This window comes from Sinocyclocheilus anshuiensis, unplaced genomic scaffold (genome assembly GCF_001515605.1).
Source record: "Sinocyclocheilus anshuiensis isolate Anshui unplaced genomic scaffold, SAMN03320099.WGS_v1.1 scaffold1051, whole genome shotgun sequence".
Taxonomy (NCBI): domain Eukaryota; kingdom Metazoa; phylum Chordata; class Actinopteri; order Cypriniformes; family Cyprinidae; genus Sinocyclocheilus; species Sinocyclocheilus anshuiensis.
This window is the reverse complement of record NW_015546234.1, coordinates 1,080,577-1,093,278: the sequence shown is the minus strand read 5'-3', so window position 1 is coordinate 1,093,278 and position 12,702 is coordinate 1,080,577. Positions and strand designations below refer to the sequence as shown.

General features: G+C 37.4%; 2 protein-coding genes across 2 annotated transcripts in view; one reads left to right on the top strand and one right to left on the bottom strand.

The window, feature by feature from the left end:
* The window catches only part of LOC107701494 (potassium voltage-gated channel subfamily H member 5-like), a 95,495-nt gene extending 87,734 nt beyond the window's left edge, over positions 1–7,761 (bottom strand). The window contains exon 1 of the mRNA XM_016503513.1: positions 7,629–7,761. Coding sequence (XP_016358999.1) covers positions 7,629–7,701 — 73 coding nt within the window. The 5' untranslated portion in view covers positions 7,702–7,761. The remainder of the gene's footprint in view (positions 1–7,628) is intronic.
* Positions 7,762–9,758: 1,997 nt separating this feature from the next.
* The window catches only part of LOC107701469 (rho-related GTP-binding protein RhoJ-like), a 19,397-nt gene continuing 16,453 nt past the window's right edge, over positions 9,759–12,702 (top strand). The window contains exon 1 of the mRNA XM_016503473.1: positions 9,759–10,373. Coding sequence (XP_016358959.1) covers positions 10,160–10,373 — 214 coding nt within the window. The 5' untranslated portion in view covers positions 9,759–10,159. The remainder of the gene's footprint in view (positions 10,374–12,702) is intronic.

Sequence of the window (12,702 nt, the reverse complement as noted above, 5' to 3'; positions counted from 1 at the left end):
CAATCTCCACCCCCTAGATGTGGATCCAACCACGCCCCCTGGATCTTTGTTCTGCAGTGAGGGGCTACTGGAAAATAGGCTAACTTCTGCCAACATAACCAACGTGACCACCTGCTTGCACAGGGAGCGTGCTGGGGACTATTTTCAGGCACTGCATAATATTATTGCGCCTGCTCTACCCATGGTACGGCAGCAAAGTTCCTTGATTATTATGCCGGAATGAGAGTATAGTTCCTAGTCATATCGGCCTACAAAATCACAACTTTGCATTTTCCGTCGGTCTTAGTACACGATGTAACTACAGAAGAGTCAAGTTTTAAATAGGAAAAATATCTAAACTCTTTGGTCATTTTTGAGCGAGATGCTAATGGTCTGATCAGATTCAATTATCTATGCTAAGCTAAGCTAAAAGTGCTACCGCCAGACCTGCAGATCGGCTGAATGGATTCGAAAATGGTAAAACTCAACTGTTTAACTCTAGGGTAGTTGGAAAATGAGCCTATTTTAAAAAATAGTGGAGTGTTCCTTTAAATAACATGTATTAACTTGTATTTGTTGTATTTATTATTCTTTGTTAATATTAGTTGATAAAAATACAACTGTTTATTGTTAGTTCATGTTAGCTTAGGTCCATTAAATAATATTAACATATACAACTTTTGATTTTGATAATGTATTAGTAAGTGTTCAAATTAACATCAACAAATATTAATAAATGCTGCAGAATTATTTTAACTGTTAGTTCATGTTAACTCATGTATAACTATGTTAACAAATTAAACCTTATTGTAAAGTGTCACCAAAGAATTTGTCAAATCAACTACAGACTTCTTGTTTAACAATTTAATCATTTTTAATTGTCATAATTTCCTTCATACACAACTTATGTAAATTACTGTGAGAAAGGGAACATTTGGAAAGGCAAAGATTTATTAATATCAAATGAAAAAAACACAAATGTCACTGATGGTAGCAAGATCTAATCTGATTGGCTGCTAACTTCCATTTTCTGATATATATTTCAATAAACATGCTCCTAAACGCCACATGAAAAAAACTGTGGTTGGTTGCTTCAGGCAGTCTTATTCAGTTAAAGTTTTAAGCTCTTGGTCACAAAAAGCTGCAACAAGGACCAAGTCCTGATCTTATGCCACACGTCAAACATCTGACTAGGCAAGACTAAAATAATGTAGACAATCAATAAACACACAATAAGTGTGTGAAAAGATGATCATCGCACAATGAATAACAGCAATAGCATAAGGTCAGCAAAACCCAAAACAATACACTATCCACACAATTTATTCATGCTGCAATGCATGATGGGAGCTTGCAAGTCAGCAATATTGTTCAATATAAATCTGTTTGTTCTGATGAATCTCTCAGACTAGTAGCAACAACATTCCAGGGGAATATTATTGTTTTTATGTAGCAACAACATTCCAGGGGAATATTATTGTTTTTATGTATTCAAAGTCATTCACATTTTTAGTAGGCTGGGGGAAAAAAGGTTTTCCTTGACATTTGCAATGCAGTGTTCCAACAAGAGAGACAGGCCATGATTCAGATTCAAAACTTTCAGATTTGACAAAAGCGGGAAGTAGATTTATAAATTGCTCTGATTATTAAAGTCTGTGTGTAAGACAATAGTCTGTGTATATAATAGTCAATGAGTCTCTGTTGTCAGACAATTTGTGGCCTTTTCTCTGGCTCCATCGCCTCTCGCTGTCTTTCTTTATCTCTCTATAATTCTCTATTCAATTACAGTGTGACACTTTGTGTGTGTCAGCATTTGACTCCATTACTTCCAGCAAGAGGAGAGATGTCCGCGGCATGCATTAGGAAACAACCACTGCCAATGTCCGGCCGAAGATCCTGCCTTAAACAGACGGCTTTGAGGATAGTTGTCTATTCAATCTCAATCGCACAGTTTAGAAATTCCAATATAGAGACGGTTCAGACGGGGCAGACAAACTTTAAGATCTCCTGAGGATCAGGATTTCCTGATGTGGCTTTGAGCCTGAGAAAATATACTACCGTTCAATGGTTTGGGGTCAGTAAGATTTTTTTTCTTTAATTTATGGTTTTATTCAGCAAAGATGCATTAAATTTATCAAAACTGACAGTAAAGACATTTCTATCATGACAACTCTCTGAAGATTTTATCATGGTAATGGACATGACAATGTTAATGTATTTGGTCTTGGCGGAATAGATCTGCTACGCTGCTGCTGCTAAATTGCTGCTACTGTTGGTTATTGCTATTGTTGTAGATTATTGTTGCTACTGCAGCTGCAAAGCAAGTACAGGAATTTGCTACTGCCAATACATATGCCGATATGGTGCTGAGCGTATTTAAGACATACTGCTGCTGCACAGGTAGCTTATTCAAATTCAAATTTATTTGTATAGCGCTTTTCACAATACACATCGTTTCAAAGCAGCTTTACAGAAAATGCATGTGTCTACATTACAATTTAGAGTGATCTGTTATACATATACAGTATAACAACCCGTAGCAGATCTATACAGGTGGAGCTGGGGAAGGTGGAGTGTTTCAGAGGAACACTGAATGCGTGCTGCTAAATGCTCTAGTGAATGCTAATCAGCCATTTAAATGTAAAACAGTAAGCTCATTGGCTGCGTTTGCAACATGAACCAATCAGCTTGTGCCAAATAGTTTAACGCTGTGAATATCATCAATTTGTGTTAACGACCCATCAGCTTGTGAACTTGGCATTTATAGTACAAAAGTATAAAGTATAGTACACAAAAAAAAAAATGTTTTTAGCTTCCACAAAAATATTAAGCAGCACAACTGTTTTCAATACTGATAATAATAGTAAACGTTTCTTGAGCAGCAAATCAGCATATTAGAATGATTTCTGAAGGATCATGTGACACTGAAGACTGGAATAATGGCAGATGAAAATTCAGCTTTGTCATCACAGGAATAAATACCATTTTAAAATATATTCACATAGAAAACAGTTATTTTAAATTGCAATTATATTTCACAATATTACAGCTTTTACTGTATTTTTGACCAAATAATTGCAATCTTGGTGAGAAAAAAAAAGCGGACATGACCGCAAATGATTTTGAGTCATATGGATCATTTTATAGTATTTTTATGATGTTTTTTGGCCTTTTGGATCTCAACAGATGTAGTCCCCATCTATTTGTACTGGGTATATTCTAAACAGTTTCTACAAATCTCATTTTGTGCTCCCCAGAAAAAAGTGTGGAATGGCATTTTGTTTGTTTTATTGCTTTAAACTTTTTAGTTTTAGTTATATGCTAATTCAGTCTCCATCAGTAATCAAGATGAGAGAAAGCAAAACAAAACAGTTAAACTTAAGAGAAACAGTAGAGCTGGTGGTGGATTTTCATACAGCTACCCTCCAGGATGGAAAAACAGAGATGGTACAGACCCACAAATACATGGAAATCAATCAAACAGCAGACTGGACTGGACTGACAACACAGCAATGCTGTAGCAGAAAGACCAGGGAAGCCTGTACTTTCTAAGGGGGCTGTCAGAGACATTCTACCAATCTTCTAGGCTAGAAAAAAAGATGGTGGTGCAACTGGAGTCTGTAATAATTGAATCCCCAAGTAAATGCTCCCATCAGTAGGTCTAGTGCCATTAGGAGGTACAAAGTGTCTTTCCTGCACTCATCTGCATGTTACTCCTGGTGGTCACTGCAATGAGAAGTAATGACATTGAACAAGCACAAACATACTTCTATTTTTGGATCTATTAACATAATGCATTCATATTTTTCTGTGTCTACATGGAAGTATGTTGGTGCACCTGCTTCTCGGTGAAAGGATGACTACAGGGAAGGTGGAAGAAGAAACAGATCCTATTAAGATAAACCTATATTTACATGGAGTACACCATTCTTAGTGCCTGTGATCTTTGTGAAAACGATTTTCTGTTGGCCATTATGGATCCTAAGCAAGTAAGAAAAACAGAGTATTTCCAGTTTAGATACACATCCGATACTGGTTCCTTTGGTTTAGTGAACACAAAACACAACCAGCTCTCCATTTTGGTAAACTGTGGTTAACGTAAGGTATCACTTTCATTACATCTGTGACTTTCTAATCTGCATTCATATCTCCTCACATGTCTCTGGCACTAGTCTCGTGATTTCCTTAATGGTATTTTTGTACTGTTGTGATGTTTGGTTCTCTCAAAAGTTTCATTTTACCACAGAAACTCTACTTTATTGATTCTTCTACCTTCCCTTTAATTGTTTATTGCTAAAGTATATGTTTGTACTCAAGTCTGATTTATTTTATTCCTCTTTTTAACTGTATTTTAAAATCCCTTTGCTGTGTGTGTGTCTTTCTCTCTTTGAGAGTATGTGTAGCGTGCCTGTACACCTTACAATGTGACAAGCGTTACAAAAGAACAAGCTGAGGATGGCCGGGGGCAGCCATGCTCAAAAGAGCCATGGTACATTGCATAAACCCCATACGCAAATGAACAGTTCTAAGGAGGTAAAAGAGAGAGAATAAATGACTATAAGAACGGGAGAAAATGTATAGTACTGCATACTGAAAACAACAACAACAATAAAAATAATAACATATAAAAAATAGTATAATTTTAAAATAATAAGAAGAAGAAAAAAACACTGGAACCATTGCATATATATGCAATTTATATACATGCCATTTATCCTCAGAACTGTCAGCCTTCAATGCTAGTACAGTATAGCTGTCCTCAGTATCAAAAAAGTGCTTTTGAAATCATTTAATTTCCCAGTCAGTGAGAACCCTGCTGTCATTGATTAGCCAAACATCAAGCTGACTACAAAAAGTTTCTCCAACACACTAAAACTCAGCACAGTTGTTTCTCTACTTGCATAAGAAAATTGGAGGGAAATATGCACTGCTTTTGCTGTTCTAACAATGATATGTACAGGTAAAAAGCTTTATGAAATTTGACTTTGTTTACCCCCCAGCTGTGTGTCTCGATTCCCCTAAGTGGGCTGGCAAAACTCAAACAAACTCTGCTGTCCGCAAACAAAGGAGAAGAACTACAGGGAGGAGTTGGGTTGTAAATGAGGGACAGAGACACAAAGCCTCAGAAACACCTACATCATTTCAACAGCTGCATTCGTGGAAGGCTTCATTATTTTGAGGTGGACATGCTGCGTGTGGTGATATAAGAGGTATATGAAAAACAAATTGCTTGAGCAATTTAAAATCTTGATTGAATTATGCTCAGAGACTGGATAATTTTTGGCTATTACATAATTGACAATAATTCAGAGTTTTGATAGCATGGCTTATTATACCCTGTTCAACTTTCCTGCCAAGTGCAATTTAAAGCCTGTGGGTGTTTCTGGGTTTCAATGAAAATGACAAAGGTGGTGTTTTTTACTTTTCGTTTTTTGAAGTCAAACCAAACCACGTCTCATCTTTCTGAAAAATATATTTTTTTATACCTTACTACCACTAACTTCATAAAGACAACATAAAAGACCTTAACTACACATCCTTTATTTACCACCTGCACACTATTGGCTTTTTATAGCTGCATAATCAGATTGTAAATAATTATCAGCGCTACAATTCCAAAACGTTTCACAAGGAGAATTTTGGAATGCTCATCATCTATACATTATCTATTCTTCACTCCTAAATTTAAATTTGTACCACTGTCAGCATGGAGCCTCAGTTGGAGCTGGCAGCTCATTGGCAGCATATCGGCACAGGCTTTAGATACATTTTTAAATGTACCTTGGTGAAATTGTGGGAAGGAAGACACTAACCTTTCCTTTTAATTACATGCAACCTCTCATTTTTATTCTTGACAGGCAATACATACTTCTTGACTCCTCCTGACTTTGTCTTTGACTTGTGCCTTGTACTGATGGCTGTAAAAGTGTTCATTCATCCAGATATAGAATGCATGCACTTAAATTGGAAGTTATTAGTTATTAGTTATTAGTTATTAAATTCGTTATTTAAAAAGCCTATGACAAGAAAACAAATGTAAATTTAAACGCAAGAATCAATTATCCAGCCAATTAAAGATGCTGTCAGCATATTTGAATTAGTAATGGGATGAGGGGAGGATGTCCAGAAACAATATGAGATCTGCCGAACAACTTCATCTGCACTAGAATTAGAAATTCTTCCACTCACTGCATCACTTAAACATTAAACAATGATCACAGGGACAGTGGAGCTCACAGAATACAAATATCAGCATCTCCTTACTACAATGACTGCGATTAGAATTTATAAAAAACAATGTGGAGCCTTTTTTTCTCAAAAGACGCAAGCTCTGCGTCAGATTTAGTAAAGAGTGTGTGGGAGATCCGGAGACCTTCGGAGGTCAGAGAGCTGCCCACGGCAAATGTCAGGGCATGGTATTATGAGCTGAGAGAGCACCACATTAGCACATAAACACACACAGTTCGTTAGAAAGAACTGTCTGGTCTCAATGTATACAAAAATACCCAAATTTGTGTCTCCAACTTTTAAGTTTGTGTATTGATGTGAAACCGAGAGAAGAGACATTAATAGCTTTTGATGCAGTAATCATGTGTGACCTCTGCTGGTGAGGTCCTTTTACACAAACTCCTACAGAACCTGTGGCAGATTCACATGGAAAATGTATGTGAGACAAAATGACTGCAATTCACACCACAGGTGCCAAGCCTTCCATACATGAGAAGATCCACAGCGAAACAGCCAAGAACAACTGCATCACCTTTAGATTAACTTTTGCTATGATCAAAAATAATTTGATGATACAAACACCTGAGCATTGAACATGCAGATAAACCCAGGATGATTCTAGAGCCTCTTTGACTGTTTGGATAATAGTAGCTAATCATAATAATAATAATAATAATACAAATAATAATAATAATATAAAAATATAGAAAATAAAAAATATACACTGTTAAAAAGTGATTACACAGCATAAATACATTTTAAAAAATACAAAATATAAAAATTAAAAAAATATATTTATAGTCACATATCCATTTAACCACAATAAACTTAATGTAACAGTTTAAATATTTGGTTTAAAGTTTAACAAAAGTAAGCTAGAAAGGTTGTTTGTGTGACGAAATAGTTGTTTGTGTGACTCCACACAAAAAAAAAATCCACGCATTTTTTACATGAGTCAACTGACGCAAATAAACGTTTTGAGATTACGTGAGATTCATGCCGACTGTAGGTTGTTGATGTCATCAAATAATCAAGTCTTACTGATGCATTAATACCTTAATGCTGATAGCCTAATGGATAGCAATAGTAAAGATCATGTTTTGAGAAGCGATTGAGCAATGTGTTGTTAACTGTGTTTAATTACTATTATTAGAGCAATCAAGTTTAGCTGTTTTTCTGTTTTGCAGCTCTCTGTTTTTAATGTTTAATTAAGCACTCAATAAAGAAGATTAGCCTATGTAGAAGTGACTTTAGGTGCGTCATATGTAAATATTTAATCTTACTTTGATCAGAAAAAAATTTAGGTTTCCCATTTTTATGGAAATAAACTCACGAGCTTGACTTTTACGCATAATTCTGGGCACAATTAAAGTTAGAAAAAAAAGTCAGGTACTGCAATCTGAAGAAAGCGATTATCTTACCACTTGAGCGACGGACAATATTTTCCAGAAAAGTGTTCTGTGGTGCCACCAGTCCTCTTTTTCCCCCGTGCATTCTGCGGCTGGGCAGCGTCGGTCAGGCTCGCGGACTTGCTGGAAGCTGGTCGTTAAAGTGATGCAGGCGGGATGGGAATGTATCGGTGGGATGGAGAAGATCATGGTAACGCTGCGCCGTGGCTGCCTGGTATGGGTCCTTTGTACCACGGAGCGCTCGCAGTTCTGCAGGCTCCGCGCTCCCCTGGTTGGCGCCTGCGCACTCGCGAGCAGTAACAATAAAAATTGACTGGCACAGGAATCTCGAGCGCGATGCCCGGTGCCATGGAGATGCAACACATGCAACAGATGGTGCCTTTTGCGCGCGAATTAGTAACATGGAAACTTGAGAGTTACTGAACATTATGTAAATGTCATCTTAAGTGAGCAAAAATTTAATTTAACAGTTAAAGTGAGTTACTATACAATACATGAACTTAAGGAAGGTGCATCGTGAATATTTTATAAAACTTGTTTATTCAACAAAATTTCACATGAATTAATATGAGGTTAAAGTGCATTTCATCACGAGAATATCGCCTTATAAAAAATAGGAACACTGAAAAAAAATCATAAATAAAAAAATATAGGCTAGATAAATTAGGCTATTGATTATTGAATTATAAATCGGGAAATTAATGTTAGCTTGAAAAACGAATTTGCTGTTAGCTTGATGGTGATTGAAAGAAAGAAAGACGTTTTGAGATTACGTGAGATTCATGCCGACTGTAGGTTGTTGATGTCATCAAATAATCAAGTCTTACTGATGCATTAATACCTTAATGCTGATAGCCTAATGGATAGCAATAGTAAAGATCATGTTTTGAGAAGCGATTGAGCAATGTGTTGTTAACTGTGTTTAATTACTATTATTAGAGCAATCAAGTTTAGCTGTTTTTCTGTTTTGCAGCTCTCTGTTTTTAATGTTTAATTAAGCACTCAATAAAGAAGATTAGCCTATGTAGAAGTGACTTTAGGTGCGTCATATGTAAATATTTAATCTTACTTTGATCAGAAAAAAATTTAGGTTTCCCATTTTTATGGAAATAAACTCACGAGCTTGACTTTTACGCATAATTCTGGGCACAATTAAAGTTAGAAAAAAAAGTCAGGTACTGCAATCTGAAGAAAGCGATTATCTTACCACTTGAGCGACGGACAATATTTTCCAGAAAAGTGTTCTGTGGTGCCACCAGTCCTCTTTTTCCCCCGTGCATTCTGCGGCTGGGCAGCGTCGGTCAGGCTCGCGGACTTGCTGGAAGCTGGTCGTTAAAGTGATGCAGGCGGGATGGGAATGTATCGGTGGGATGGAGAAGATCATGGTAACGCTGCGCCGTGGCTGCCTGGTATGGGTCCTTTGTACCACGGAGCGCTCGCAGTTCTGCAGGCTCCGCGCTCCCCTGGTTGGCGCCTGCGCACTCGCGAGCAGTAACAATAAAAATTGACTGGCACAGGAATCTCGAGCGCGATGCCCGGTGCCATGGAGATGCAACACATGCAACAGATGGTGCCTTTTGCGCGCGAATTAGTAACATGGAAACTTGAGAGTTACTGAACATTATGTAAATGTCATCTTAAGTGAGCAAAAATTTAATTTAACAGTTAAAGTGAGTTACTATACAATACATGAACTTAAGGAAGGTGCATCGTGAATATTTTATAAAACTTGTTTATTCAACAAAATTTCACATGAATTAATATGAGGTTAAAGTGCATTTCATCACGAGAATATCGCCTTATAAAAAATAGGAACACTGAAAAAAAATCATAAATAAAAAAATATAGGCTAGATAAATTAGGCTATTGATTATTGAATTATAAATCGGGAAATTAATGTTAGCTTGAAAAACGAATTTGCTGTTAGCTTGAGAAAGAAAGAAAGAAAGAAAGAAAGAAAGAAAGTGAATGAATTAATGAAAATCCAACTCGTGCCATCCTTCTCTGTGGCGCCATATTTTAGGAAATGCAGTTAGATTAGCCCCTCCTGTGCCGCTGGAGTCCCCTGTCTGAGTAGGCTGTGGATAGAGCCACTATTGTTCCCAGCCCACTCCTGCCTAATATGGAATTCGCAATGAAACCAATGATTTCCTGACACTGACGATGCGTAGCCGCGTAGGGGCGAATGTGGAAAGCTGTTTGGAGTACGAAGGAAATAACCCGGAGCCACAGACACCGAATATGCAACGGTTTCGTCGTCGGACCAGGAAAGTGTAAAATAGGCTATCGGAATGCAAGTTGTAGGAGTTATCGTGAGTTTTCATGAAACTGCGGTCGATGGCGGGGGATTGTTTTGGAAGAGCGCGCTAAAGCGTGGGTCACCTACTTGACGGATTTGCCTGCGCACCGTTCGACACGCCAACTCGAGTGTTTAAACACTGGTCACACGAAGACTACCGTCTCAAAGACTGAGATTTCTTGTCGACCGAAGACTTGGCTACCTGTGGAGAATAGCCTATAGTTTCTGGACTTGTCCAACTATCATGCCTACTCTCAGCTCGAAAAGTAGGCAGAATGCAGTGGAAGCGGTTGAGGATAGAGGCAGTAACAGAGATCCTCTCGATACTACGGCCAAAAAGATGTTGAAATGTGTTGTGGTCGGCGATGGAGCTGTGGGCAAAACCTGTTTGCTGATGAGTTACGCAAATGATGCTTTTCCCGAGGAATATGTACCCACTGTATTCGATCACTACGCAGGTAAGATGTTTTGTATAAAGCGCTATATAAATAAATTAAGGTAAGATGGTTTTCAGCTCAAAGCATTCAACTGAAATCCCTGTTTATGAAGTGTAGTTTACAGTATGTCTACCTAATCCGCCCCCCACTACAGTCGGGTAGGGGACTGTCCCAAGAATAGCCATCTGAAAGAGGAGATATCAACTGCCAGAGCGAGTACTGAGGCCCACAGACTAAAAAGTAGAAACACGAATTATAGTTTGGTGGGTCAGAGGCCCCTAATTTAGGTTAATAATAATGATATACTGTACCTAATGAATTTTAAAAGGGTGTATTATTATCTGTATTTAAATATAGGCTATATATACACATTTCAACAATGTTTTCAATTTAAATCGCTTTGCAAACAGAAGTTGCGTTGGTCTAAACAGGTATCCATAGCAACAGTACGTTGCAGAAAGCTTTGCTTCCGAATCACTGTCAGCTATTAATACTTTCATTATTCAACAATAATTGAAACAAAAATACTTTAATACGTGTTTAAAACCTCTTTAAGGTCGTTGACGATTACCTTACTGTGCTAGGTACGTCAAAAGACAATTTATGTTGTGCAAGAGGTAAATGTAAATAGCAACAAGCTGCACATCAGCGAGAGTCGGAGTTCGCGGGTGCCGCAACCTGTTGATCGCAGGGACAGGCGGAATCTAAACGCGTTTCAATACTGTACTTTAAGCGTTATATCTTTGTAGAACCAAAGTGGTCACAAATGTATGTACAACCAAAGTGGTTTATGGTCACAAATGTGTTGCTATCCATTGTGTTTTTTTTTTTTACAAATATAAAGAAAGAACCTTCTTGAACTTATAGGAAGAAATATAAACAAGCCCTGTGTCCATGCCTTTCATACAATATAGTAGGTGAAAAACACGTGTATCCGAATTCATAGTATTGGAAAAAGAACAGTTGGCGAAAAGTACCTTAGATGACTTACAACATCCGCCGAGATTATGAAGAGAACATCAGTGGACACTTTACTATCCCATGAGGCCACAGGAGAGGATTTTTGAATGGCAGTGAAGGGACACAACGGACACTGGTAGGTCACGTGAAAGTAACAACATGGTGGATGTAGTACATCTAAATTTCATTCATACTACCCATTTTCATACTATATAAAACATTTTTTAACCATTGAAAAGTAAGTTTCAAACCAATATAGTACCTACTAGACAGTATGCCATTTCAGATGCAGCTAATATCTCTAATTATCAGTTTTCCCAAGCCATGAAAAATTCTAAGATGAAAAATTCAAAATAACACTAATGTAATTAGTGCTACAAAAGTAGATGTCAGCAGCAGTCTAACAAATGCAATGCATAGGTCTTTTCAATTGACGTTATTAGCAGTGGAAAAGTCATAATTTTTACAGAACAGAGAGAAATGGGAGGAGAGAGTTCCTGTCTTTTCATATTTACACTCTTTGCACTTTTAAGCTAAATCTCTTATTCAGCGTCTTTAGATGATTAATGATAGCACAATGACTGAGTGATTCACATTTCTGAGGCTGGATAAAAGCTTGTGAATTAGTAAAAATTATCAAACATAATTTTGACAAAAAACTCAGTTTATCCCCAATCTTTATGGCTGTCATTTGTGATAGCTTTTTTATTTGCCTAAGAACCTTAAAGGGGTCATATGATGCGATTTCAATTTTTCCTTTCTCTTTGGAGTGTTACAAGCTCTTGGTGCATAAAGAAGATCTGTAAAGTTGCAAAGACTAAAGTCTCAAATCCAAAGAGATATTCTTTATAGAAGTTAAGAATCAACCACGCCTACCTAAAACGGCTCCGTCACACGCTTGAGGTATTCGGCCAATCACAATGCACTGGATAGCTGGCCAATCAGAGCACACCTCAGCACTTTCAGACCGATGAGCTTTGTAAACATTGTTGCGTTTCAGAAAGGCGGGGCATAGAGTAGAAACAATAATGTACAGTATGTGGAAAATAATGTGTTTTTTGAGCCTTAAACAGCATAAACACATTTCATTACACCAAATACACAAAATAATGTTCTTTTTAGCAACATCATACGACCCCTTTAAAGTAGGTATTGTCAAAGGATTTTCTATTGAACATTTCTTTCTAATGTGCCACATGATCAAATAAGGCATGTTTACCTGGGCTGTGCCAAAAAAGAAGAACTCTTTTCATTTTTTATGAGATTTTAATAGTATCCTGTGTTGTAATTTCCTCCAGATGGCCAGTGCAGAGGCACGTTCAAGCTCAAACCGGTGTGCACCGTTTTGCTACGGTTTCCGGTTTGAACGACATGTTTCCTGGAAACGGTG